Raw genomic sequence first — 27,802 nt, forward strand, 5'->3', positions numbered from 1 at the left:
GAGTGGGTGGAGGAATAGGAGGAGGGAGGATGTGATAGGGGGTTTCTGAGAAGGAGGAAAACTGGGAAAGGGGATAACATTTGAAATGTAATAAAGAAAATATCCAATAAAAAAAAACCTTAAAATTTTATTCTAATCAAGAGAACAGTTAACCAAGAAGACATTACTATAATAAACATATGTGCACACAAAAAAGGAAAGAAAATGCAATAATGAGACTATCATTGTTTCTGAAGAGCAATGGATCAATTTCTTAGATCCTTTTATAATGGTTTCTGGGACAACTATTTTATCAATAAGTAAAGTGTTTTCCATATTAGTTAAATGACAGCTTATTCCACCAGTAAGTATAAAATATGGGTGAATATTCAAATTCAAAGGCATGCATGGCCTAAATAGACACTGTATGTGGAGGGAACATGTGTAATGCTAATGGAACTGGTATTTGCTGTAGGTAGTTCAATGCCCTAAAGGGTGTCATCAGAGCATGATTAATTTAGAAAGATATCTCTGTAACGGATATGCAGATGGATATTTTACAAGATAGACATGGAGAATATTATTGTTGCCAGTGGTCAGGGGCTAAGAGGGATATTTCCAGGTTCTTGGCTTCTTATTCAATAAAGAAATAAAAAACAACACATGCTGCAAAGTACTGAGGGAAATTTATTCAAAGCAAAGAGCTAGAATAGGTTAGATTACACTGTAAGAGGAGCGGACCTCAAGGACTACAGGATGTTGTTTGAGGCTTCTTTATATGAAATCCAAGAGGAGGATGCAGTTGCTCACAGGTGTGTAGTTTGAGTGATTTTCTTAGATTGGATAATATAATCATGTATTTCCTGTGCATGTACATCCCACAATGCACCTGACTTTGTGTGTGCCCAGTTATGGGATGAGTGTAAAATAATAAATAAGGGCTTCTCCCTAAAAGTTCACTTAGGGACATGGTTGTCTTCATCACACATGTACCCAAAGCCAGTTCAGGCCAGATCTTCCTTTCCATTTCTGTAGCAGAACATAAGCAAGTAAAGTCTAACCGAATACCATCTAAGTTTGATAGTCATTCATAGTAGGAGGTATATGCAGTATGATGCAGATTTGTCCAGAGATGTGTATGTGTGGTAAAAGTCTCAAGCTGTCAAGTGCATCGTAGCTGATGGGATGGTACCAAGTAGGGACTCAGGTTGCTAAACAATGCCATATGCTTCCCCAGTAATCTGCAATGAATGTGGCTGTGACTAGAATCTTGGAAAGACATACCCCAAGACAGGAGACACTTCTCACTACAACTGATAGGACTTATGTGATATTACCCTGTCTGTCCATGTATGAAAAGGCTAAGTAGAACAAAACTCCACTTGTAAAGCAGGAGGAGTCTTCAGTCAGCTTCTGCTATAGATTTGTTCATTTCATTTGCTTAATCACACTCAATTCTGTTCATATCTCCCTCACATTTATTATTTCTATAATAAAATATTCCCCAAACTAACTTAAGCCAGAAAGGTTTGTTTTGACCCACAGTTCAAAGGTACAGTCCATCACCCCAACTCTTGTTTATTTACACTGAAAGCATACAAAATCTATAATTACATGTTGTCAAAACAAGTTACCTTAGTGTGGTGTTTTATGATAAATGTCTCCCCACAGTCTCAGGCATTTGAATACTTTGTTCCAGTTGGTGGCACTGTTTGGGTACATTTAGGAGATGTGGCCTTTGAAAGTTTAAAGACTCCGGTTATTTCTAGTTTTCTGCTTAGTGCTTGCTGTTCTAGGTACTGTGCCCACCAGGCCCCCGCCATGATGGACTCTAATCCCCCAGGAACTGGAAGCCCAAATAAATACTGCCTCCCTATCAGGTGCCTTAGTCATGGTGTCTTCTCACTGCAACAGAAAAAGAAAGCTAAATAATACACCTACTATTCTATAAAACACATTCTTTCTCCCTATTCCATTGCTCCTTCTGCACCCAACTGTTCTCTCTATATGGTGCTGATTTTATTCCATGCTCACTTGGTATGTATGAAGCACTAGGAAAATACATATGTATGTATTGAACAGAAAAATAATTGATATTACCTTTTTCAGAAGTTATGACAATTTGCTCTAGTAGAGGGATGTATACAGACAGATGTGTGTGTGTATATATATATACAAAGTTATACCTGTACAAAGTTGTACCTGAGTTTATCCTGAAACAGGATGGGTTCATAGCCTCACAGATGCAGGGTGTTGGCCATGCTACACTTGCCTCTATTCATGTTATTTCTTGACAGTTTTTCTCCCAGACATTTCTTCAGAACTAAGAAGCAAAAATTAGAAAAGAATAGAATGGAAAAAGAAGAAAAACTCTTCAGAGAACGATTTCAGGTACGTTCTCTTTTGAAAGTAACAATGAACAGAAAGTGAATACCACTGACAATTAAACCTCCACTCCTGAAGGTTCCACTAGCTTGCGGTGTCTCAGCCACTCTGAGATAAAGGCATGATCTTTTGTCTAAGTCTGACACATTCCTGTATTGGCACTAGCCCTTGCATATTGCTATTCTATCTGACAAACCTTCTCCAGTGTTGTTTAAGGCCCTATTCAAGCCTCGCTCACTCAGCTCATTAGTACAGCACTGGTTGGAAGGAGAGACTTCCATATTTCGGTTCCCAGCGTGCTGTTCATGTGGTGTTCAAGGAGTACGGTAGCAGAATCTCAAACTCACGGCTATTATTAAGTCTAGGGCGCATTTTCCACGGCTCCCAAGTTGAAGTAGTCCTTTCTGAATTCATATTCTGCCGAAGTGAGAACTGAATTTGGGAAACATTTTTATCACCATCCATGACAGCAGGTGAAGAGAGACAAATTCTATAAAGAGGAAGCACGCTGTAAGCCAAAGCTCTACCAGAAACATTTCTTGGCAGTTCCCTCAAGTCAGGACCACAGCTAATCTATTTTCTCTCCTCACATTCTGCTCTTTCTGCTTTACCAACAAACCGCTCATAGTTTTGTTTCTAAGAGAGCTTGCATCTCTACCTCACTTAGCAGCTCCTTCCTCCAGGCAATGACTTGGTCTACCCCACATCCGATGTGCCCCCCCCCCCACTTTCTCCACCTGGCCTGTTCACTTACCAAGAACCAACTGAGGCATCTTCTCATTCCAGAAAGACCTGCTCAAACCTTCTGATTAAAGGGACTGTTTTGCTCTTCAGCTTCCCGAAGGACCGTCTATGCAGTTCATTACACAGCACTGTGAGCTGCTCTAAGACAGCTACCTTCTATGTCTTCACATCCATGTGCTGAGCAGAGACACTACCTCAGGCTTCATACACATCCCACACTATTTTGAAAGTGAACTAAATAGGACTTTACATAAATAAACCCTTAACCACTGCTATCGTCTGCTTGGCTCAAGGTGATAATGTTATTTGATTAGATCAAAACCAACAGTATAGCAACCTCTGATTGAAAAGACCCTATACTCCAGCTAGCACTGTCTCCCTTGACTATCCCACATGGGACTGAAATCCTATCTCTCTATGCAATTTAAGTCTATTCTAAATTCCCTGAGGCTTCTAGTAACCTTTAGGAAAAAATTATGCCATTTCAATCCAGCTCAAATGAAAACACAGTGTGTACTTCACTGGTAGAGCTTCTTTAAAAAAAAAAAAAAGCTGGTGTGTTTGCCAAATTCTACAATAGAAATCTGTTGAAGGCAGTCACAGGTCTTTGGCAGATAAGTATTTCAAGTAGAAAAAGAAGTGAGTGTGCTTGAGTAAGGCCTGGAGAGATGGGAGCATGGTGCGTTTACAGTCTCATGGAGCTTCCTGGGGGTTCAGTAAGGAGGACAGAGACAAAGGGACAAGGATGACAGAGTGCCAAGGACCTCTAATAGCAAGCCAAAGACATGGAGGTGACCTACGTCAGATTAGCATTTGAAGAAACCATTTCGGATTCCTAGTAAACACAAGGGGTTTGGGGGGTAGCAGGAGCACCCTTAGCCAGCTGAGGAGGAAGCTATAAGTGGAGACATTCCATCCTAATCTGGTAAAGGACATCTATGACCTAAGCTCCCTGTCCTAGCTTTGTTTTCCTGGTCAGTGCATAAGAAGACGAATTACTTGTAGAGGCTAGCTCGTCAGAAAGAAAATATCCTGTGGGTTTAGGAACCAAATTTCCAGTCAGAGGCTGCTCCTCCTCCAATGCTTGTCTTTCCCCCTCACACCCAACTACTGCCCTTGTAAAGTACATGTGCCCTATAAAGGTGAGGACGGAGCATCATCCAGAAACAGAAAGTCAACTCTACCGCTCTGTGAAATGTTTCCTCGCCTGTGTTGTACAGTATACCAACTGTGGTATATTCTAAGCCACCAGGACTTGTTCTAATATGTATTAGTAGATGTGAAAACAGTTTCAAAATATAATCACATTAGACAGATGTTTTATTTTGGACTTCACTATTATTTTAAGGGAGTTCCACTGTAATATCCCCATCATTTATTTTGTCCATGTATCTAGTATCCTATATTTTGAGGTTACTATATTATACCCTTCATTAATTCTGTTATAATAACCATGCAAGCATGCCCTTACTAGTAATTTCTCATTTTAGTATGGTAAAGAAATCCTGGTCATTAACAGAGCTGTAGCGTGTGCCAGTAATTCACGAAATGGAATGTTTGATCTGCCAATAATTCCTGGCGAACAGCTGGAAGTCATCGACACCACTGAGCAAAACCTAGTGATCTGTCGCAATTCCAAAGGCAAATGTGAGTTTACATTGAAATGTTTTCTTTATACTAAAGAATTTTCTCTAGAACTCTCAGGTTACTAAAGTGAGTTTTGTTTCTACAGATGGATATGTGCTCGTTGAACATCTAGATTTCAAGTAAGTTGTTTAATTTTGTATCCAATCATGAGTTGCAGGTACTTTGATGTAGTGTCGTATATTCTAGTCTTAAAGGACCAGAGTTCATTTGGAAACTCTGTGGTGCTCTGTCTGGGACTACATCAGAGGAGGCCATGTCACTGGACTTCCAGTATACTTACCAAACTAGTATGCAGAGCCCATTTGTAAACAGTCTTTAGAAATCACCTAACTGTTCTGATAGGGTGTGTTCCTTTCTGTCCCAGGCATCAGGGCTGATGTCATTAAGAAGGTCTACGTGATGTCTGGATGTGTCCTAGGTCTGAGTTCGGCCCCACAGCACTTTCAGTTCCTGCCTCAAGATGAGATGGGTGGTGGAAACTCAGAAGAAAACCCCTCAACAAGTCAATGTTGGTTTTACTCCATAAAAGTTTGTCCTTCAATGTCTATGTCCCTGCTGGTTCAGGAGAGTATGAAGCAGTATGTTAGTATGTGAACACGTCCCTAATGAGCCATACCCCAAGTTAGAAATCTTGCCTTCTGGCACCAGGGAGTTGGGCAGATGGTAAGTGAATTCTAACGTTAGTATACTGCATGTGTAACTGCTTGGTGCATATCTACATTTCACATGAATTCTGTGTAGTAAATAATGTGACCATGTTCCTTTAAATGACACCACCACCTGAGCCATAATCACTTGTTTTTTTTAACCAAAGTGAAAGACAAGTACTGCTAAAGGGATTCTTTTCTAAACTCAACCAGAACTATTGTTTAGAAGTGTTTAAGTATATTTAACAAAAATGTGAAAATATATAAAATATATACATGTTGTATCATGTTAAAATAGGGGAAATTATTAGTTTGTCTGTTTGGCTAAAACACTTCCAAATATATATTTCATTTACATTAGAGTAAGTAGAAATTACAGAGTTGTAAATAAGATTCTGGTTCTACCCCATATGCACTGTATGTTAATAAAGTCTACATATGCTTTCAACTATTATATCTTCAGCTCATTTCCTAATCTTCCAGAGGATCCCCCTGCAGTTCCCAGCATTCACACGCAGTAGTCACTATCTCTAACTCCAGGAGATGATGTCCCTGCAGGACATCGGTGTTCATGTGACAGCACGAAGAACCGGGCTTTAGCAGAAGGCCCGGAGGAAGCTTTCTCCTGACAGACCCATCCTTCCTACTTTGAATCTACTTTTTAGGCTTCTGTGGTCTTCTATCTTCCTTTACATGGTCCCAATGGCACATGACAATAAAGGGCATTTCATCCTAAAAGAGATGAATGAAAGGTATTTACAGAGTTCTAAGTTTATAAAATCAAACAGGTACATTACCACAAATAGAAAAACTAAACACATAAACAGAATGACTTAAGGATTAAGAAAGGTGTTACAGCTAAAGTACTACAAAGCTTGGTCTGAAAGAAAGGAAGAAACTAGAAAAAAATCGAATCTTCCTGGAGGATGCCGAGAACCTGAGGCTAATAATATGCACTGAGTCTGGGGGGAAGTTCTGTTTGGAGAACTTCCTCTAAAGACTGGGGACCCATTCAAGGATTAGGCTAAGAAAAAATGCCAATATCAATAGGGTTACGGATTATAGAGAAAAAAACGACTTCTTTGCAATATTCGATTAGGGAAATTTCACAAAGCCTCCACAGCTAGATGAAGAGCTCCAGGCAATCAATGGTTGCTGAGAGGGCCCCTTTCCTACAGGGTTAAGCTCTCTGATAGGAATCAATGCTACACACATGTACAGAACACTAAATGAGGCCACTAGGCTGTTAGTCATGTTTGGAAGTGAACTTCAACAGGCAAAGACAAATGCAGCCCTAACGTGTCAGCACAAGTGAATGGAACAAGCCATACTGTTGTCTGGCATGTTAGACTCAAAACTGAAGCCCAGCACAGAGGTAACCAATGCCACTTCATTCGGATCCCAGGAATAAATCTAAGCATACACTCAGCAAAGACCAGGGCACCTGATTTCATTAGACTGACCTCCATATAGAAATACTGGTAGGTGACTTCAACGCCTTGCTCTCACCAACAGTCACCCAGACACATAAGCAAGTAAACTTCAAATGAATGGAACAGACATCTGCGTGATATTTCACCTGCAGAGTGCACATTATTTTTAGCAATTGTACAAAACAAGTCCTTTCAAATCTTTAAAATCTAGAATAGCAGAAAAATTAGAGTATTTCTCATGAAAATAGAACAACATACTATTGAACAATGAGTGGGTCATTTTTATAAAAAAGAGGGAAATTTCAGGAATTGTAGAACACAATCATAATAAACACATGGCAGAATCTGCACTATATTCTGAAAATCTTTCTACAGTAGGAAAACTGCAGTTATATTTAGCCCCAGGCAGTGGTTGCACCCATCATCTCAGACTTGGTATGAGCATCCCACAGCTTTGCCCATATCACTGAAGCAGTCTGTGCAAATTCCCCAAGGCTTTGGTGCTTGTCAGTCACCCCGGAGGTCAGCCTGTGTCTCCAAGGCCTCCTCCACCCCCAACACCCTGGAGCTCATTGCCCTCACCAATGCCCATAGTCCTGCTGTCACCTAAGCAAGGCCAGGTCACCATAGCCACCCCGCGTGTGAATAAGCACCTGTTGTCTAGTTTCTCCATCTGGATTGCATGAAGGTGCACTGTTGACAACAAAGGACACAACCCTCAGCAGCTGTGAGCCGAATATGGACTGAAACATTTTCCAGTGCAGACTAACAAGGGTTAAGGGTTATCCTCCTCTTGTTCATTTTGCTTTGTTGGTAGTACATATTTTTGTTCTGTGTCTTTTTGTGTTGTGTTTTTGGTTTTGTCAATATTTTAATAATGTGTGTGTGTAAAACAACTCACAATTTTGTACATTAACTCACTGTGTGTCTTAGGGTTTTGCTACTTTGAACAGACACCATGACCAAGGCAAGTCTCATAAAGGACAACAACAACACTTAATTGGGACTGGCTTACAGGTTCAGAGGTTCAGTGCAGTATCATTAAGTATCATTAAGATGGCAGCATCCAGGCAGGCATGGTACAGGAGGGGCTGAGAGTTCTACATCTTCATCTGAAAGCTGTAGCAGAACACTCGATCCCAGAGAGCTAGGACAAGGATATTAAAGCCCACACCCACAAGCCCACACCTCCCAACAGTGCCACTTCCTGAGCTGAGCATATACAAACCATCACATTCCACTCCCTGACCCCCACAGGCATGTTCAAACACATGAGTCTATGGGAGCCATATTTAGTCATAGCATAATTTTAAAAGTGCATTTAGTACAACTTCCAAAGTCCCCATAGTCTATAGCAGTACATCTCCTGGGCATATACCCAAAAGATGCTCCAACATATAACAAGGACACATGCTCCACTATGTTCATAGCAGCCTTATTTATAATAGCCAGAAGCTGGAAAGAATCCAGAGGTCCTTCAACAGAGGAATGGATACAGAAAATGTGGTACATTTACACTATGGAGTACTATTCAGCTATTAAAAACAATGACTTATGAAATTCTTAGGCAAATGGATGGAACTAGAAAATATCCTGAGTGAGGTAACCCAATCACAAAAGAACACACATGGTATGCACTCACTGATAAGTGAATATTAGCCAAAAGCTCAGAATACCCAAGATTCAATTCACAGACCACATGAAGCTCAAAAAGAAGGAAGACAAAAGTGTGGATGCTTCAGTCCTTCTTAGACGGGGGAACAAAATACTCACAGGAGCAAATATGGAGACTGAAGTGTGGAACAGAGACTGCCCCACCTGAGGATTCATCCCATATACAGTTACCAAACCCAGACACTATTGTGGATGCTAAGAGGTGAATGTTGACAGGAGCCTGATATAGCTGTCTCCTGAGATGCTCGCAGCCAACCATTGGACAGAGCACAGGGTCCCCAAAGGAGGAGATAGAGAAAGGACTGAAGGAGCTGAAGAGGTTTGCAACCCCACAGGAAGAACAACAATATCAACCAACCAGATCTCCCCCAGAGCTCCCAGGGGCTCCAGCCACATATATAGCAGAGGATAGACTTGTCAGGCATCAATGGGAGGAGAGGCCCTTGGCCCTGTGAAGGCTCAATGCCCTAGTGTAGGGGAATGCCCGGTTGGGAAGGCGGGAGTGGGTAGGTGAGTGGGAGAACACCATCATAGTAGGAGGGGGGTGGGATAGGTAGTTTCTGGGGGGAAACTGGGAAAGGGGATAACATTTGAAATATAAATAAAGAAAAATTAAAATATATATAAAAAATGGAAGAAATCAAGTTATCCATTTCCAGATGACATGATTATATACTACTCTACATTTAAAAACCTTTTAGAGTATATCAGAAAGTCAGTTAATAAGAATTTTCAGTGACTTTGTAGTTTACAAATCAATATACAAAAAGCAGTACCTTTCTTACATACCAGCAATGAAACTGCAGAGAAAGAAATTAGGAAAACATCCTGGTCATAATAGTTCCAGGAAAAAAAGAGTACCTAGGAATAACCTTAAGAAGGATGTGAAAGTCTTCTAAATGAGGTCGTTAAGACACTGAGAGAAAATGCTAGACAACAGAAAGGTCTCCCCCACTCCCAGAATGGCAGACTATTGTAAGAGCCATTATAGCACTAAAAGTAATCTGCAGATTCAATGCAAGTCCCATCGAAATTCCGAGGTTATTCTTCACACAACTAGAAAGAAGAATACAAGAATTCATAATGGCACACAAACAGCCACAGCAAGCCTGAAGGGAGGGAGAGAACACAGTGACAAACATCACACCACCTGGTTTCCAGCCATGCTACAGAGCTGTAAGGACACGGACAGCCTAGGAACAGCATCAAAACAGACATAAGCCAGAGGGTCAGAACAGTGGTCCCAGAAATAATCCCAGTAACTAGGGCCACCTAATTATTGACAGAGGTTTAAAAACATAGTGAGAGGGGAGGAAAAGGCCAGCCTGCTCAAAAGGGGTGAGGGGAAAACCTGTCATCTGCCTGCAGATAAAGTTAAATCCGCACCACTTCACCCGGGACAAAAAGCAATTTAAAGTGGATCAAACAAAGCCTTTAATATAAAACCTAAAATGCTGAACCTGCTAGGAGAAACCCCTTCAAAATATAGGTATAGCAAAGAAGTCTGAAAACAGAGCTCCACCACCTAAAGAAACAAACCCCAAATAATATATGGAACTGTGTGAAATTTGTTTTGTTCTGCAGAGCAAAACAAAACTATCACACATGGTGAACAATCTGTACAATAAGAATATTTCGTCACCTATGCTTCACATAAGGAGCTAATATCCAGAACTGAAAAGTAACTGTGAAAATTAAACACTCAGAGAAACAGCGAACACATAGGCTAATAAAATGAACAGATAGACAGACCTCAAAAGAAGAAACACAGATCACCAATAAGTTCTTTTAATTTTTAAGGGAAGTAATATTCATTAACACGCCGTACTAGTCAAGCATCTGACAATATTTTATATATATCATTTATTCCTTAAGAGGAAAACATAAGGATCTTTTGAGTTTATACACTGCTGCGTCCACTTTATAGATAAGTAAACTTAATTCTAAAAGAACTCCTAGATCACTCACTCAATATATTCCAGAAGTAATTACTGGGAATTTATCAGTAAGTATTTTTAAAAGTATTCAACAACCCTAGCCATCAGGGTAGCACAAATTAAAACTACTGTGATAGACCATCTCATTCCCTTCAGAATGACTACGATTAAAAACACAGAGACACATGCATAAACACAGAGAGACACATACATACACAGACAGACACACACACGGACACACACACACACACACACGGACACACACATCACTCCACAGAACACCGGCAAACACTCCTTAAAGTGTGTAAAGGAGGAACCTTTATTCATTGCCAGTGGCTGTGCAAACTGTACAGCCATTACAGAAATCAGTGTGACGGGTTCTCAAAAAGTAAACACAGGACCCGGACGTACCACTCCTGGGCCCAGACCCAAGGGTCTCCATTTCCTACCCACAGAGACATGTATACATACATCTGTGCTTATTGCTACACCATCCACAATAGCAAGAAAAAGGAACAGCTCCAATGCCCACCAACTGATGGGTAAGGAAAATGTACTGCATATGCATAATGGAATTTTAGTCAGTTATAAATAAAAATGAAGTTTACAGGAAAGTAGATGTGCCTAGGAGTATTCTATGAAGTGACCCAAACTTAGAGAGCCAAAAACTGCATGGCCTCTCTTATATGTAGATCTTAGCTTGTAATGTACACACGTGTGCATATAAACAGGCATAAATGTGGGTGAAGCAAAAAATAAATAAAACACCTCCCCACCACCCCCCGAAATTGAAAACAGAAACAAACCAGGAAATTATCCATTGTAAGGTAAGAAGAAAGAAATGCTGAGGACAGACATGAGGATGTCCATGGCCAGAAAGCTGACAGAGTTGGGCAGAGGCAGATGCAAGCAGGACAGAGGACGGGGAGCTGAGAGGAGCAGGAGGAGCACCAACACAGGGGACGGGGAGCTGAGAGGAGCAGGAGGAGCACCAACACAGGGGACGGGGAGCTGAGAGGAGCAGGAGGAGCACCAACACAGGGGACGGGGAGCTGAGAGGAGCAGGAGGAGCACCAACACAGGGGACGGGGAGATGAGAGGAGCAGGAGGAGCACCAACACAGAGGACGGGGAGATGAGAGGAGCAGGAGGAGCACCAACACAGAGGACGGGGAGATGAGAGGAGCAGGAGGAGCACCAACACAGAGGACAGGGAGCTGAGAGGAGCAGGAGGAGCACCAACACAGGGGATGGGGAGATGAGAGGAGCAGGAGGAGCACCAACACAGGGGATGGGGAGATGAGAAGAGCAGGAGGAGCACCAACACAGGGGATGGGGAGCTGAGAGGAGCAGGAGGAGCACCAACACAGGGGACGGGGAGCTGAGAGGAGCAGGAGGAGCACCAACACAGGGGACGGGGAGCTGAGAGGAGCAGGAGGAGCACCAACACAGGGGACGGGGAGATGAGAGGAGCAGGAGGAGCACCAACACAGGGGATGGGGAGATGAGAGGAGCAGGAGGAGCACCAACACAGGGGATGGGGAGATGAGAGGAGCAGGAGGAGCACCAACACAGGGGATGGGGAGATGAGAAGGAGCAGCACTAACTAAAATTCTGTTTGAAAATGCCACAAAAATAACTAATACTTTGTATGCTAATTAGAATAAAATTTAAAAGGAGAAAACATGATGACAGGGTCCAAGGAAATTCAGATCATTAGAACATACTTTGACAACTTAAATACCAAAAGACTTGGGAAAGCCAGAGGAAACCGACATATCTCATGCAGCTACAGCCTACCAAAGGGCAAGCAAGGAGAATCAACAACTGAAATGGATACATGACAAGCAGGGAGGCTAAAGTGATAATAGTCTCTCATATAAAACAATAACAAAGTTGGCAGTGGTGGCACACGCCTTTAATCCCAGCACTTGGGAGGCAGAGGCAGGTGGATTTCTGAGTTCGAGGCCAGCCTGGTCTACAGAGTGAGTTCCAGAACAGCCAGGGCTACACAGAGAAACCCTGTCTCGAAAAACCAAAAATCAAAAACCAAAAACCAAAACAAACAAACAAAAAACCCAACCCAACAACAAAACCCAAACCAAACAATAACAAAGGATTCCTTACTGAACTTACTAGCTGTTAAAGGATGCATGTGCAAGCAGAATGGTACCACACTCATTTTATGAAGCCAGTATTACCCTGATACCAAAACCACATGAAGACACAACAAAATAATCATAGGCCAATCTTCTTAAGGAAGGTAAATGCAAATTTTTCAATAAAATACTGGCAAACTAAAATCAGCACATATAAAAAAGATAATTCAAGAAAACACCCATGGAAGGAGTTACAGAGACGGAGTTTGGAGCTGAGATGAAAGGATGGACCATGTAGAGACTGCCATAGCCAGGGATCCACCCCATAATCAGCATCCAAACGCTGACACCATTGCATACACTAGCAAGATTTTATTGAAAGGACGCAGATGTAGCTGTCTCTTGTGAGACTATGACGGGGCCCAGCAAACACAGAAGTGGATGCTCACAGTCAGCTAATGGATGGATCATAGGGCTCCCAATGGAGGAGCTAGAGAAAGTAGCCAAGGAGCTAAAGGGATCTGCAACCCTATAGGTGGAACAACATTATGAGCTAACCAGTACCCCGGAGCTCTTGACTCTAGCTGCATATATATCAAAAGATGGCCTAGTCGGCCATCACTGGAAAGAGAGGCCCATTGGACTTGCAAACTTTATATGCCCCAGTACAGGGGAATACCAGGGCCAAAAAGGGGGAGTGGGTGGGCAGGGGAGTGGGGGTGGGTGGATATGGGGGACTTTTGGTATAGCATTGGAAATGTAAATGAGTTAAATACCTAATAAAAAATGGAAAAAAAAAAAAGATAATTCATCATGATGAAATTTATTTAATTCCACTGTTCATAAAGTATGTGGATCAGCAAGTGTAATACATTATCATATAAATAAGAATTAAGGTAAAAAACCTTATGATCAATCAGTGGAGGGTTTGCCAAACTCAACATCGTCTACATGCAAAACTCTGAAGAAACTAGGAATAGGTAGAACATATCTCAAAACAATAAAGAATACATACATCAAACCTATAGCCAATATTATACTAGATTTTTAAAAAAAGGCATTTTCTCTAAGTTAGGATCACAATTAAGGGGCCTACTTTTGTGACTATTATTTAATTTAGTGTTCAAATCTTAGCCAGAGCAATAAGGCAAGGGAAAGAAATTAAAGGCAAACAGCTCGCAAAGGAAGAGTTAAAGAATCCCACTTTGTAGATGGCATGGCCTTATGCTTAAAAGACCGTGAGATGCTCAGAGGATAAGGACACTTGTACCACGACTGACATCCTGAGTTCAACTGCCAGAACCCACATGGTGGAAGGGGAGGACCCACACCAGAAAGCTGTCTTCTGACATCCATGTCAGAGCACTATTGTAGAAGCACAAGGGAGCACTGTGGCAAGCATGCCACTCTACACATACTGAATAAACAGTAAACGTATAATATGAAAAAGCCTAAACAGATCACCGAAACTTCTTACTACCGAGAAATACTCTCAGCAAAGTACTAGAATATAAAATCAATAACCTTCTTATATATCAATAAAAAGCATGCTGAGAAAGAAATCAAGGAAATAATTTTATTTACTAGAGCTGCAAATATATATATATGTATACATATAAGCAAAATATGGACTGGCGACACCTCAGCAGTTAAGAGTACTGGCTGCTCTTCTAAAACACCCATGTGGCAGCTCACAGCTATCTATAACTCCAGTTCAGGGGATCTAACACCCTCACACAGACATACATGCAGGGAAAACATCAATGCACGTAAAAAGTCTTTTTAAAAAAGCAAAATATATTGGAGAAAAATCTAACACTGGAAATAAAAGAACTTTACAATGAAAAATTAAGCACCAAAGGAAAAAATTAGAAAAGACACCAGAAGACTAAATACTTGCCATGCCCATGGATTGCCAGAATTCATATTTTTAATGTATGTGATTTTGACAAGGATGTCAAAAACAGTGTTTGGAGCAAAGGCCACTTCTTCAACAAATAGTACTATAAAAAGCTGGCTATGTATAAGCAAGAGAATAGGAATTAATCCATCTGTATAGAAACCAATTAAAAAATGATCAAACACCTTAATATAGGACCCAGAACTCTGAGAGAAAAACAGGTTTATGATAAAGGCACAGGCAACCTCTTTCTGAAAAGGACTCCTATTACTCAATAAAACTACTAATTGACAAATAGAGTTACAGGAAACCAAAAACATCTGCACGGTCTTCCTTTATAAAACACTATAGGCTATGGCTCCTGCCATTGGTAGCCCCACAAAGGTAGACAGTAAGTCCCTATTTGTTGAAGACGCCGTGCACTTAAACTGAGCGGCTCCTGAGCTAGAACTGACCCCAAAGCCCCCTCCCTGAGGACTGGCTTTTATGGTATCAGAAGGCATCATGAAAGCTTCCAAAGCAAGGAAGCAACAAGAGTCCCACCTAGCAATCATGTCTATGAAGCCCAACAACTACCTGCATGGAACAATAATCCTAAGGGTACAGTAGTGGTACACACACCTTGATGGTAACCAACAGCTCTCTAATTGAACTTAAGACCTAGTACTGGTACTGGAAAAGTAGCCAACTTCCCAGCACTAGTGAAAATCATGGATCCTGGAGAAGCTACAATCACTCTACTAGACCAGCATAATCCCTAATTTCTAAATATTTGTCCTCATACCTACACATAAAAGTAGAGCACACTCCTCATCATCTTTGTAACAGTTGGAGACCATTACAGAAAACCACAACCAACCAAAAGACAGTTATAGAACCTTGTCCTAAAATGGATACATCAACAATACAACTCCTGATCCTAAGATGCCTATAAAACGTTGAGGAAAAGGAGATGCAAAGATTCCAAGAGCCAAAGGAACGAGGAGTTTGCTCTGAGATTGTGTCTCCTAGGAACGTCAGAAGCTACAACCATAAAGTCTCATCAACAGGGACTACACAAAGGTAACACTAGACATGCTAATGTGCACAGAAGACAGGGTCAGGAAGCCTTAGTCCTACACAAAGAACTACAAGCAAGCAAAGAATGAGAAGAGCGGGAGAAACTGTCTTCTCCAGGGAAGAGCACACTAACTGGTCATCTCAAACCAAAATGTCAGCCCTGAAAATATATACACAGAAGTAACATTATTCTGGCTGAGGTGGTTGTATTTATGTATTTAAGAACAGGCTCACACACACACACACACACACACACACACACACACACACACACACACACACACACACGGATTTATGAAAAGAAGCCATGAATTTAAAGAGAGCAAGGAGGGATGCAAGAGAGAGAGAGTTTGGAGTCAGAGAAGGGAATGAGCAAATGAAAAAAAAAAAGAAAGGAAGGAAAGGAAAGGAAAGGAAAGGAAAGGAAAGGAAAGGAAAGGAAAGGAAAGGAAAGGAAAGGAAGAGGGAAGGAGGGAGGGAGGAAAGGAAGGAGGGAGGGAGGGAGGGAGGGAGGGAGGGAGGGAGGGAAGGAAGGAAGGAAGGAAGGAAGGAAGGAAGGAAGGAAGGAAGGAAGGAAGGAAAAAAAAACCCTTCTGCACAACAAAAGAAACAATCAAGTCAAGATAGCTCACTGAAGGGGGAAACTGCCTCGATAAATCTGACAGAGGATTACTATCTGGACTGTATAAAGAGCTAAAAACCCTAAATATCCCCATTCTGAACAGTGCAAATGGGCTAATTAAATGGACAAACACTTCTCAATCCATAAAGTATAAATGGTCAATAAACGTTTTTTAAGAGGTTTAACATCTTCAGCTGTTAGGAGAATGTGAATTGAAGCACAATGATACAGCTACTGATACAGAAAACTGCTACTATTAAGAAAAGAACTAGCAACAAATGCTAGGGAACGTGTGTGGGATGCAGGGAGGAGAACCCTGCAGAGTGTGATAGAAATGTACATCCGATGCAGCCACTATGGAAAGCAGTAAGAAGATTCCTAGAAAAACCTAAAAAAAGAACATGAGATGATCTAGCTCTGCCTCCTGGATGTACGCACAATCCTGACGGATCCTAAGTCAACACCCCACAGAGGTGCTTGCCGTACATGGTTAGGCAGCCCTACTTAGAATACCTGTCAGTCAAGAGTTGATTGTAAAGAAAGTGTGAATTGTAACACACACACACACACCCAGAGTGCAGTTTTATTCAGCCAAAAAGAGTTAGATTACTGGAGATGGAAAAATGGCTCCATGGTCAGAGTACTTGCTCTTCCAGAGAACCCAGGTTCTATCCCAGCACCCTTGGGCCCAAAATCATCTGGAACTGAAGCACATGGGGTCGGAAGTCTTTTTCTAGCTTCAGTAGGCCCCTAAAAACACATGGCACACTCAGGGCACAAACAGATACATACATATGAGCCTGTAAGAACAAAACTATGCTATTTTCAGAAAAAATGGCTACGAGGCATCATGTTAAGCAAAATAAGTCAGACATAGACAACTATCAAGTTTCCTCACGTAGATTCTGGATTTTACAAAGACACATAAAATGATATATGTGTGTATATATAAATGCATATGCCTTGAAAGTAAAAGCAAAACTGTCTAAAGGAATGAACAACAACAAAACCAGAAGGAAGAGGGAGACAGGAAGAGTAAGAGGAAACATGGTCAAAGCACATGTTACAATTACACACACACACAAAAAAAAAAACCTTCGAACCCATCATTATGTACAATTAATATATCAACGAAGTATTTGTAGTTTAAAAGTAAGCCAAGGGGCTGAGGACATCACTTAGGTGGCAGACTGCTTACCTTGCACGCGTGAGACTCTAGGTTTAATATCCACCACAGCATAACATGGGAATAGTGGTGCATGTCTTGAATCCTAGCACGTGGGAGGTAGACACGGGAGAATCAGAAGCTGAAGGTTCCCTCAACTTCACACCAAGTCCAAGGGAAGGTTAGTCACATGAGACCCTGTCTCAAAAAACAAACAAACAAAACCAAACGAAACAGAGGTGAAGAAGAAGTGGGAAGGAGAAGAAGAGGGGTATAGGGAAGGAAGACAAAGAGGAGGAAAAATAATGATAACAACAACAACAAAAAATTAGTAGAAGTGGCTTTGTGTTTAGTCACCTGAGAGAACCCAAGTATGCCCATGGCACTTCCAAAGAGTAAAACAATAAACCTGTGCTAAGTCCTTAAAATTGTGGCAGTTTGTTATAAAAATGGAATACCCAGACATGGCTCAGGTAAGAAACTGTAAAGTATGGGGTCTGGAGAGATGGCTCAGTGGTCAAGAGCACAGGCTGCTCTTCCAGAGGTCCCAGGTTCAATTCCCAGCAGCCACATGACAGTTCATGTGCATCTGTTACTCCACTAGTCCCAGGGCTCTGACACCTTCACACACACACACACACACACACACACACACACACACACACACACACACACACAGGTAAAGCACCAGAGACCCATATATATATATGGAAAAACTATAGTGTGCAGTAACAAAGACAAAAGTGAGCAATGATGGTATGAAACAGCCAACGAGTCCCAAGCAATTTCTTCCTAATACAGCTTTCTCTTAACTGGAACACGGAATATTAGCATAATTACTGAATAGAAACAAAAATAGCTTTCAAATTAACCACACTTTAATTTGATTTTGTGGAAAATGCAGACGCGCAATTAGACAGGCCACTTTCCTCTTGTGTTTGTTGCCAAGGAGTTCCATACAAGTGCAAACATTAATCAGAGGGAGCCTGCACATAGGAACTGCTATGCAACTCACTCTCTTTTCTATACGGTTACTAAAGATGACCCTTTTCACTGATCATTGAACTCATAAGAATATGTAACAAATAAAACTAAAATTATAATCTACAGTTATTTAAATAAAATAACTGTAAATCTGTTGGTTTCTGTTCTGAAACTGATTATAAAAAGTAGTCCCAATTTCAATAATTTAACAATGTTTTTAAATAGAGATGTACTCTGCCACTGCGCCATATATTATGGGACTATTGTATAGGCTAAGAACGAATGCATGGTGCCCCAGAAAAGCAAGTCAAATTATTACTATCCAGTAATACACTACGTGATGATCATGGACACAACCTAGTATCTGCCAAGTTTCAGTTTTATTTTTTACACACAAAAGTCACTGTTAAACATGATGAAAAAAAAAACCACAACTATTCCTACCAAAATAATATCAAAATACTATCCTTCAAGGTCATAGTTCATAGCAACTTCAAAATGAACACTCAAAACAGTACAACCATGAATATAGTTGTGAACAGTTTTGACAGTTGTATTTTGGTACATTAAGGCAGCTTCAGACAACACTTTGAATAACAATATTTATTGAAACAAAAGACAGATTCGATATTTAAACATTTGAGGTTTTCAAGAAATTTTTAAGTGTCTTACAGTAAGAACACTATGATTTGTGAAACTGTGTCTTAAACATTCTCAGCACTATGCCCTTATTACATATGACATCTAAAAACAAGATACTCATCCTACCATTCTCAAAGGTGTCTAGTAAAAAAGGGAGGATTGACACTGAGGATGGGACTATAAACCCCTACTTAGGGGCTTTGAAACGGCTTCTCACACACATCTGTGAGGTAGGTTATCATCCACATTTTGTACAAGAGAAAACTACACAAGGTTACATAACTTGTGCTGCTATCGTAACACACAGGGAATTAGATCCAATTAAGAGTCAGTCCTTAGCTCTGAATTTCTTTCCTTTATAAACTTTCAAATATAAACACTGCTAATAATTGCATTCATTTTAAAAGCATAAGAAGGCAGCCAAATATTTTCCCAGGTGGCTTTAAAAAGTGAAATAAGTGAAAGAGAAAATGTATTCAGTGAAGAACGTCACTGGTGATGCTGTGAGGTTTGGTCAAGTAGAACTGAAAGGGCAGAAGCAAATCCTGTGACCGTCTGTGGGAGGGACAGGTAGGTCACAGAGAACCCGAGGAACAGGAGAGGGGGTGGGGTGGGGCAGACTTGGAACACGTTCACTTTGACTCTACAATTATTTGAGAAGGCACCAGGTACGCTTTCTTTCTTTGTGTAGACAGTGGGTCTATGTCTCTTTGATTCTGGGAAAATGTTCTCCATTTAGAAAACATGGGCTTCGAATGTGGTAACAAACCTTATTTACAAGTGACTTTTAGCTGTGAAAATGCACATTCAGACTAGCAGGAGAAAAATAACAATGCAACTCTTTCCTAGGAGGCTTCGGTTTCTCTTTGCAAATTTAAATAAACACAAAGTAGCAAACCTTGAATTAAAAAAAAAAATCTGTATAAACCTTGTTTTTTAAAAAGTCTGTCCAAAAAAAATTTTTTTCATTCTAGGACATTCTAAAAATCCTTAACTATTTTTTTTAAAACTGGAAAGAATATTATACCCTAGAATTTCCTTAATTGCACTTTAAATATATTTGAATTACCCACCCTGCTTGTTCAAATAATCATGAATTACCTCTATAAAACTTGAACTGCTTTTAGACATAAACTACAGTTACTAAAAGTCACATGCAGTCGCAACCGGCACTGCTATGCAAGGCTGGCAGTAAACATTAATGTTGGCTCACAAAATACAGGCCTGCAGTCTGATAACGTCTGGATTGGACCTGATTCTGAACAGGTTATGGCTGAAGAAGCTTAATCAAAACTCCATCCAGTCTAGAGTCTAGACTGGGGCCTGTTCCTCACGGTATTACTGTTCAGTAGCATCAACCGCATCATAAATATTCAAGGAAAGGCGCCGCTGATAAAGACGCCGCTGCTAACTTGTTTACATAATCCATATGTATATATACACATACATATATGCATGACTTAAAGCTCATTAACTTAAGTTACGTTTCCAAGTTTAAAAAGGCTTGGTGAACTTCTATCAGAGCCAATAGTGATTAGGTAGCTCAGAGAGACACACTGTATAAAAACAGTGTCATCTCATTTATGCACAAAATTAAAAATGGCCAAAATGAAATTTAGATAAGCCTAGTTCAGCTAGCAGTCACAAACTGTGATCATTTAGATCGGGCTGGGGCTAATTTTCCTCGACAAAGAGCGCCTGGACTTTCAGAATCATGTAGAGGGCCAGGGGATTGAGGTTGAAGTTAAGCCCTTGCTTCTTACACGGGAAGCCTGGGCTCAGTCACCAGTATAAAACTCCCTACACCCAAATCATATAAATACAATTTCAGAAAAAAAAATATGTCCTAGAGATTTTTCTGGATTTTAAGCACCCTCAATAACTTATAAATACTTATAATAAAATCAATATAATCATAAATATTTCACAAAATTACATCTAGTTAGTGCAATCAACTAGCTTTTATAATTAGACTAACTACATTCACTTATAACTACTATATGTCATTCCAGGACTTACAAACAACACACCAGTGTTTATTTTTATTACTTGACTCTCAGATGTTTCACAAACTCTTTCTGTTCAGCCCAGAAGATGATCAACTGCAGTGAGCCTGCTTACTGGACTGGGTACTGCGAGGGAGCACTAGCAGACCTGGAAATGCATGGGCCCCACCACTGCTACCTAGCAGTCATCTTCTAATGAATGCTAAATCCACACCATGTTTTCAGTTTTGCATTCCAGTAGTCCAAGTACTTTTGGTTAGTGTACCTTTGAAATGCCTCGGACTAAGGAAAAAACACTCATACTAGCAAACAAATACATAAAATGTGAACACTCACACTGACGCTCTGAAGTAGTAAACAAGGCATGACTTCAGAGCTCAGAGGGACGATAGCTCTGTGTCCATCCCTTTCATTTTAGGGTTTTAAATTGAGGCCAAGTCCTAGATCACACTTACTATCCAGAGTTTTCAACAGAGTTGCCAAGAACTACTAAGCCATAAGCCCTACTTAACAAGCCACAGAGAACTGAAGGACAAGTTGCCAGACTGAACCAAACACAAAGCAGACAAGTCTACGGGCAGTCTCACATTTAGGTATGAGACTTCACCCTGGGAGTGACCAGGCAGAGCTGTGGTATCTGTGTTAGGTATGTTCCAGGCTGTTAAGTCTTATGAACATCAGTGTGGGGCCCACATTAACTAAGCATGCTTGCATGTTAGCAGAGACTACAGATGAAGCAGTATAAAAATCTGATTCGGTTGTTTACGATTATTTTCCAAATTGTGTTTCATTTCATTTGTATTAAATTTGTGTTCCCTGAGTACAAACTAGCTAAGAAAAGAGTAGATTGAGAATTAAGTAAATATTCTTGAATACTTACTTGCATAAAGTAGAGAATTACTGTGCTACATATACCCAATTCCCTAACACAGAGGGTCTTAATGTTTCTGCTTAGCTTAGGCTCCTAGCTTCTCTCTGCAGATAACCAGATGTTGCAAGGGCCTTTTACAAGAGTTCTTGATCAAAACAGAACCCTAACTTGTGAATGGTTTGGTTTTCTCTCTCCCTGTAGATTTACTTTGAGATAGCTTCAATTTTGGTTTCCTAAATAAAAGGACTTAGAAAACGTTCAGTGGCCATTGAAAAATGAATAAAACTGGCTTGCTATCCATGAAGCCACAACAGAAAGCCACTGCTCTCTTACTCTTCTGGTTTTCCATAAGTAACCTTGTCTAGGACTTTTCAGTCACCCTCTAAGGGAAAAAAAGAATAGATGTTCTACCTAAAAAGCATCATATGATTAGGAAAACCAGCATGTGGTACAAGCCCAGACTCAGGATGACCCTATGTGCATGGTCAATGGAGCAGATCTGAATTAGCATCAGGCTCTGGGGAAGAGGTGTTACTCACTGTCACTAACGACCACACCGTGGCGCTCAGAGACAATCGTTTCTCCTATGTTCTTATGGGATGCTACAGTTCCTTTATTGTTTCAATTTGAAACAAGGTCTTGCTATCTATCTAGTTCTTAGGCCCCAACGTATCTTCCTGCCTCATACTCCCCAGTCGTATTACAGGTAAGCAACCAGACTCAGCAAACGTTTTAAAAGAGTAAACTAGTTTGGGCAAAGTAGGGTTTTTGCAGTTATGTGGGGTCTTTTTGTTTTGTTTTTTTCTCAAAGTCTGCAAGTCTTTCGAGTTAATAGTCACTGTCCTCTGCAAGGTGCAGAGCAGAACACAATGTATTTCAAAATTATTTTGTGGGATTTCTTTGTTTTAGGAAATACTATTTTGGAAACAGATGGACTCCGTTTCCAAGACATACCACATCTATAACTTAATAGTTATTCTCCGCACGATCCAAGAGGATAGGCTGCTCTAAACTCAGTACCTACCATACCCATAGGATTGACTGAAATGTAGGAACTGTAAATTTGCAAAGAATTCTTTCCTTCTCTGTTTCCAAGAGCAACAAATCCCTATGCTGTGACTGAATTCCTGCCTCTGCTTTTCGAGATGAGTCACTGAATTCTCTCTGAAAACCAACTTACTCTATCATCTAGATTCATTAAATAATTATGTCTTAAAATGTTAAAAGAAACAAAATGACCTTCAGTTCTCCTGAAATTCAGCAGGTAACTGTCAACCTGGGTATTCATAATACTGGAATGAATTAAGACAATAGTAAATAACTTTTAGCTCTTGAATAGCATCATAATCATTCATATAAAGTAATTTTGGTTTAAATTCACTAGACTAAAAGCATTCTGCCTCCTTCCTGCCTTCATCACTGTTGTGGATGCTGTTATTAGAGGTAAAGAATCTATTCAGTTCCTTACTTCAAGGCCTTCCATGCCATGATTAGGCAAACATCATAAGGTGATCTCTCCCCCACCCCACAAACAAGGATACAGACACATTTGGAGAAGTCAGAACTATGCCACATTCATAAAACACATTAGATAACCCAGGCAGGACTAAGTATTGGTATTAAAATAACTACTAAAATTACCATCTATTGCCACAAGATGGCAATCTTTCAAAGATTAAACTTAAGGTACCTTAAATTATACACTCTCCTTCTCAATCAGTGGGCAAAGATTCTTTTATTTTACCATTGAGAAGTTGGAGTGATAAATATTGACCATCTTTTTAAAAGAACTACAAAGTTATCTGATGTGATATGATGCAAATTCCTGATTCAAAAAGCTATTTAAAGACAGACAAACTTGTCTTCTGGAATCTCATGAGAAACCTGGTCTAACAGTCTCATTTGCTTCTTGGTAAATAGAAAATATACAATTTTTGGTGAAGAGAAACCTGTCAAGGCAATGTTGCTTTTTTTTTTTTTCAAGAGCTTAATATTTTCTAGGGTGAATCAGATCAATGATTTTTAAAATTACAACATAAATACAATAGATGAATAAATAATTATTAGATAAATTACACATAATTTAAAATACTTTTACCAAAACAACATATAATCAATTAACTTAATCTATCTTGCAATATAGTGCTTTTTTGTCTTAAATTAAAAAAAAAACTTGCACAAAAATGTTTGGTTTTTTTTTGATTAAAAGCACTGATGTGTCAATACATATGTATATATATGTAAACAACACATATACGTATTCCAGGAGAATATACTTTTAAATATTTAAGGCTTCCCTGTCCAATCAGGTTCAACAGTGAAGGTCACAGAGATCAAGCTTTGGAAGTATACAAAGACATGATGGCCAAAGCAAGGTTTTTAGCTAAAGGATTAATGAAAGGGAAAAGCATTGAGCAAGACAGAGGCTCCTGAGGAAGACGGAGGGAGGAGGTGGCATCGATAACAAATGTTAAGGGAATTAGCAAACATGCCAGAGGGCCATGACTGCCGGCCCTCCTCCCAGCTACCCCAGTCTGATAAACACAAACAAGATCATAGAGTAGAATTTTCTTTTAAGAGACTGTTGTTGGTATTTTGCTTGTCTCATTGAACTGTGTACTAATTTTGCATGGTTTTGTTTTGCTTGGTGGTGGTGTGATTTAACTAGGCGCCTTGCACAACTGTCAGGAAGCTGGGAGATTAGGCTCCTGTTATCAGAAACACAGTCTTAATGGCTAATACTAGGCAGTATTTGCAGAAATAATTTAAAAGACTTTGGTTTCTAATATTTAGGGGGACAGGATTTTCAGATTTCTACATTGAAATAATATTTCCCTAACAGTTATTCTATATCTTAATCTTCTTGTGCAAGAGTGCCCAGGCAGCCTAACAGCTGCTGAAGTTTAGGAGGTAAACCGGATTTACGTACAGGAAACATGAAGGAAGGAGGCCCATTGAACCACCCCTACCTCAGCGGGTTCGTTCATCAGTGAGGTGTGCTTGCCATCTACAGCGAATTCACAGGTGTAAGTTAGCAAGCGCCACCACACTCACCCAGTACTACCCATGCAAACTTGTCACAGGCACAGGAGAGTTACAGAGTTCTACGAGTAAACAGAATGCTGGATTTCTGTGTTTTCGGTGATTTCAATAACACTGCATGTCACCTGGGAATGTTCACACCAACTTCTATTGCAGAGCACGTAATACCGAGTGAGATAATAATTTAAAGAGTGTATGTGATTTCACAGGGGGGTGACAGAAAGACAGAGACCAGGGGTGGATAATCAACGAGCTAAAGCAGTGATAAGACTGGCGCACATTTCAAAAAAATCCATGGTGTGACTGCCCAGGCGCGGGGATGCCGAGGACAAAGTGCTGCCAGTCAAAGAGCCAGTGAGAGAGCCAGAAAGGGAGTGGTTCTCAGCTGTGCTGGAATCAAAACTTGACCGTGCTCTGTGGAGGCCCGCAGCAGAACAGGAGCGCTGGGGTGTTGAAGAACCAGACCTCTGCTCCACCACCTCATCTGAAACGACCAAAGAACAGTAAACATAGCAACAGCCGAGTGCTTGCCCGAGTCCTCCCGGGGAAGATGCTGCAGAAGGCGAAGTAAAACCGATCTGAGCAAGGAGCTTAGGAAGGACTGTGATGCTTGTGTTTAGAAGATGCAGCATTTATAAGGAAATGAAAGGGAATATGCATACATCTGAAAAGTCATTACATCCTCGGCAATTTATTTTCTGCTAAGACCACAGGTTTGGTTTTACTTATACTTTGTTTAGATCTGCTTGAAGAGTGGAGGACCCACCCACCATGTCTTTGTGATGATTTTAACACTAGGTCACATTGTGCCAGGTTTTATTTCTCAGGACTCGTTCCTGCTGGCCTCCTTACCATCGATGCTTTTGAAGTCCAGAAGATAGCTCCGACTGTCTACCAGGTAAAGCTGTAAGCTCATTTTCACATAGTTGCCAGTCACTGGGTTTTTTCTTCTTACTCGAAGATGGTATGCATTCACTACCTAAAGCCAGAAATAAATAAAAATTTAAAACTACACAATGTCTCCCATCTTAGCAAAGAACATCAAAAGGAAATATAGGTGAGCAAGAGAAGAACTTATGGCTGACTCCTGTATGTTACAAATAGTTTGGTATATTTAATCCCACCAACAACAGCATTTATTAAAAACTTAGATCCGATAGTCTAGCCTTAACTCAGATATGGATCCTTTCTAGAGTATTAATAATGATCTTAGTTACCTCTTCTTCAATTGTTTTGAAGGAATAACCGAGAACTAAATGTTAGTGGTTTACATCAGGTAGAGCAATAGAACCCAGATACCACACCTCCAGAGGCTGCTGTCAGTACCCAGATACCACACCTCCAGAGGCTGCTGTCAGTACCCAGGTACCACACCTCCAGAGGCTGCTGTCAGTACCCAGGTACCATACCTCCAGAGGCTGCTGTCAGTACCCAGATACCACACCTCCAGAGGCTGTTGTCAGTACCCAGGTACCACACCTCCAGAGGCTGCTGTCAGTACCCAGGTACCATACCTCCAGAGGCTGCTGTCAGTACCCAGGTACCATACCTCCAGAGGCTGCTGTCAGTACCCAGGTACCATACCTCCAGAGGATGCTGTCAGTACCCAGGTACCATACCTCCAGAGGCTGCTGTCAGTACCCAGGTACCACACCTCCAGAGGCTGCTGTCAGTACCCAGGTACCATACCTCCAGAGGCTGCTGTCAGTACCCAGGTACCACAACTCCAGAGGCTGCTGTCAGTACCCAGGTACCACACCTCCAGAGGCTGCTGTCAGTACCCAGGTACCATACCTCCAGAGGCTGCTGTCAGTACCCAGGTACCACACCACCAGAGGATGCTGTCAGTACCCAGATACCACACCACCAGAGGATGCTGTCAGTACCTTCAGAAAACAGAAGCTCAGATAAAGAGGGCTCTGGGTCTTCAGAACGTTGGTCAAACTAGTTTCTAAATTCTTTCCATGGATATTGGAAAAATATTGGCATCTCCTTTTATTTACATATTTATATAATGAGACAGGGTCCCATACTGGTCTTAAATATATATTCTCCTGCCTCAGATTTCATTTCTGAAGTGCTATTACAGTCATGAACCATTATGTCCAGCAAAAAAAAATTTTAATTAAATAAAGTAGCTTCAGAAAAAGGAAATAGGCTTAAATTTAAATAAATATTAAGTTTATTTAATCATGTAAAATAATAAATGAAAGCATACTAAAACTGATCTATTAAAATATATTGAATACTCATATGATAAACTTGAATTTTTTTCTCCTTAATGACTCATACAACAAAACCGTAAGCCATGAATCTGGAAGAGGACAAGTAGGGAAAAGTGGGGGTACTGGGGTTTGGGGAATAAGAGAGAGTTGGGAAAATATCAAGAATTCACTTTATAATGTACAAAGTTGCTAAAAACTAAAATAGGCCTGTTATAGCACATGCCTTTAATCCAGCACTTAGAGGTAGAAGCAGATGGATCTCTATGAGTTCAAGGCCAAACTGGTCTACACATGAGTTCTAGGATAGCCACGATGACATAGTGGACAGGTCCTATCTTGGGGAAAATAGATAAAGAGAGAGAGAGAGAGAGAAACACATCTATCACCTTCAAGAAAAGAGCAACAGTTAAAGGGATATCTCATTTTTTAAAATGTCCCATATATATTCAAATAGAGTTAAACGGCAACAGAATGCTAAATTGAAAAGAAAGTAAAACTATTTGTTGATTGTAGTAAAAATATGCCATAATGAAGTATGATAGTTAATACTGAACAGTGTTGGCTAAAGACCATGGGGTCTCTGAAGTTGTACTGAATGCCCTTTATATCATGAGATGGTTATGCTTCTATGGGAAGAAGAGATGGAAGGTTATAGCTTTGAAATGATATGATCTGGTATGCAGTTGACAACTGTAGACTTGTGATGGTTAATACTGTCATCATGACAAGGTCTACAATCACC

At 40.5% G+C, this 27,802-nt stretch overlaps 2 protein-coding genes and 1 long non-coding RNA gene across 10 annotated transcripts in view; 1 reads left to right on the forward strand and 2 right to left on the reverse strand.

Moving 5' to 3' along the window:
* Fyb2 (FYN binding protein 2) overlaps window positions 1-5,853 on the forward strand; it is a 181,564-nt gene extending 175,711 nt beyond the window's left edge. For 4 of the 7 annotated variants that reach the window (NR_104376.2, NM_001285952.2, NM_001162980.2 and 1 more), the window contains 4 exons: window positions 2,277-2,370; window positions 4,599-4,755; window positions 4,841-4,874; window positions 5,120-5,848. Coding sequence is in view for 6 of the 7 variants with exons in the window: in NM_001285952.2 (NP_001272881.2) it covers window positions 2,277-2,370; window positions 4,599-4,755; window positions 4,841-4,874; window positions 5,120-5,132 (298 nt within the window). In the remaining variant the exon portion in view is untranslated. Of the gene's footprint in view, window positions 1-2,276; window positions 2,371-4,598; window positions 4,756-4,840; window positions 4,875-5,119 lie in introns of all 7 variants that reach the window. The other 3 variants (XM_017320219.2, XM_006503083.3, XM_006503085.3) reach the window with 1 other exon arrangement.
* Gm52670 lies at window positions 103-8,066 on the reverse strand. Its single transcript, XR_003955085.1, has 2 exons — window positions 6,866-8,066; window positions 103-6,134 (listed from the first exon to the last, which is right to left on the reverse strand). It is a non-coding gene; the product is annotated as a predicted gene, 52670 (long non-coding RNA).
* A 10,571-nt stretch (window positions 8,067-18,637) lies between these two features.
* The window catches only part of Prkaa2 (protein kinase, AMP-activated, alpha 2 catalytic subunit), an 80,250-nt gene continuing 71,085 nt past the window's right edge, over window positions 18,638-27,802 (reverse strand). Inside the window, exons 7-8 of one of the 2 annotated variants that reach the window (NM_001356568.1) lie at window positions 25,688-25,814; window positions 18,638-25,319 (exon numbers count right to left, since the gene is read on the reverse strand). In NM_001356568.1, coding sequence (NP_001343497.1) covers window positions 25,081-25,319; window positions 25,688-25,814 — 366 coding nt within the window. In that variant the 3' untranslated portion in view covers window positions 18,638-25,080. The remainder of the gene's footprint in view (window positions 25,320-25,687; window positions 25,815-27,802) is intronic. The other variant, NM_178143.2, reaches the window with a different exon arrangement.

This window comes from Mus musculus, chromosome 4, assembly GCF_000001635.26.
Source record: "Mus musculus strain C57BL/6J chromosome 4, GRCm38.p6 C57BL/6J".
NCBI classification, from domain to species: domain Eukaryota; kingdom Metazoa; phylum Chordata; class Mammalia; order Rodentia; family Muridae; genus Mus; species Mus musculus.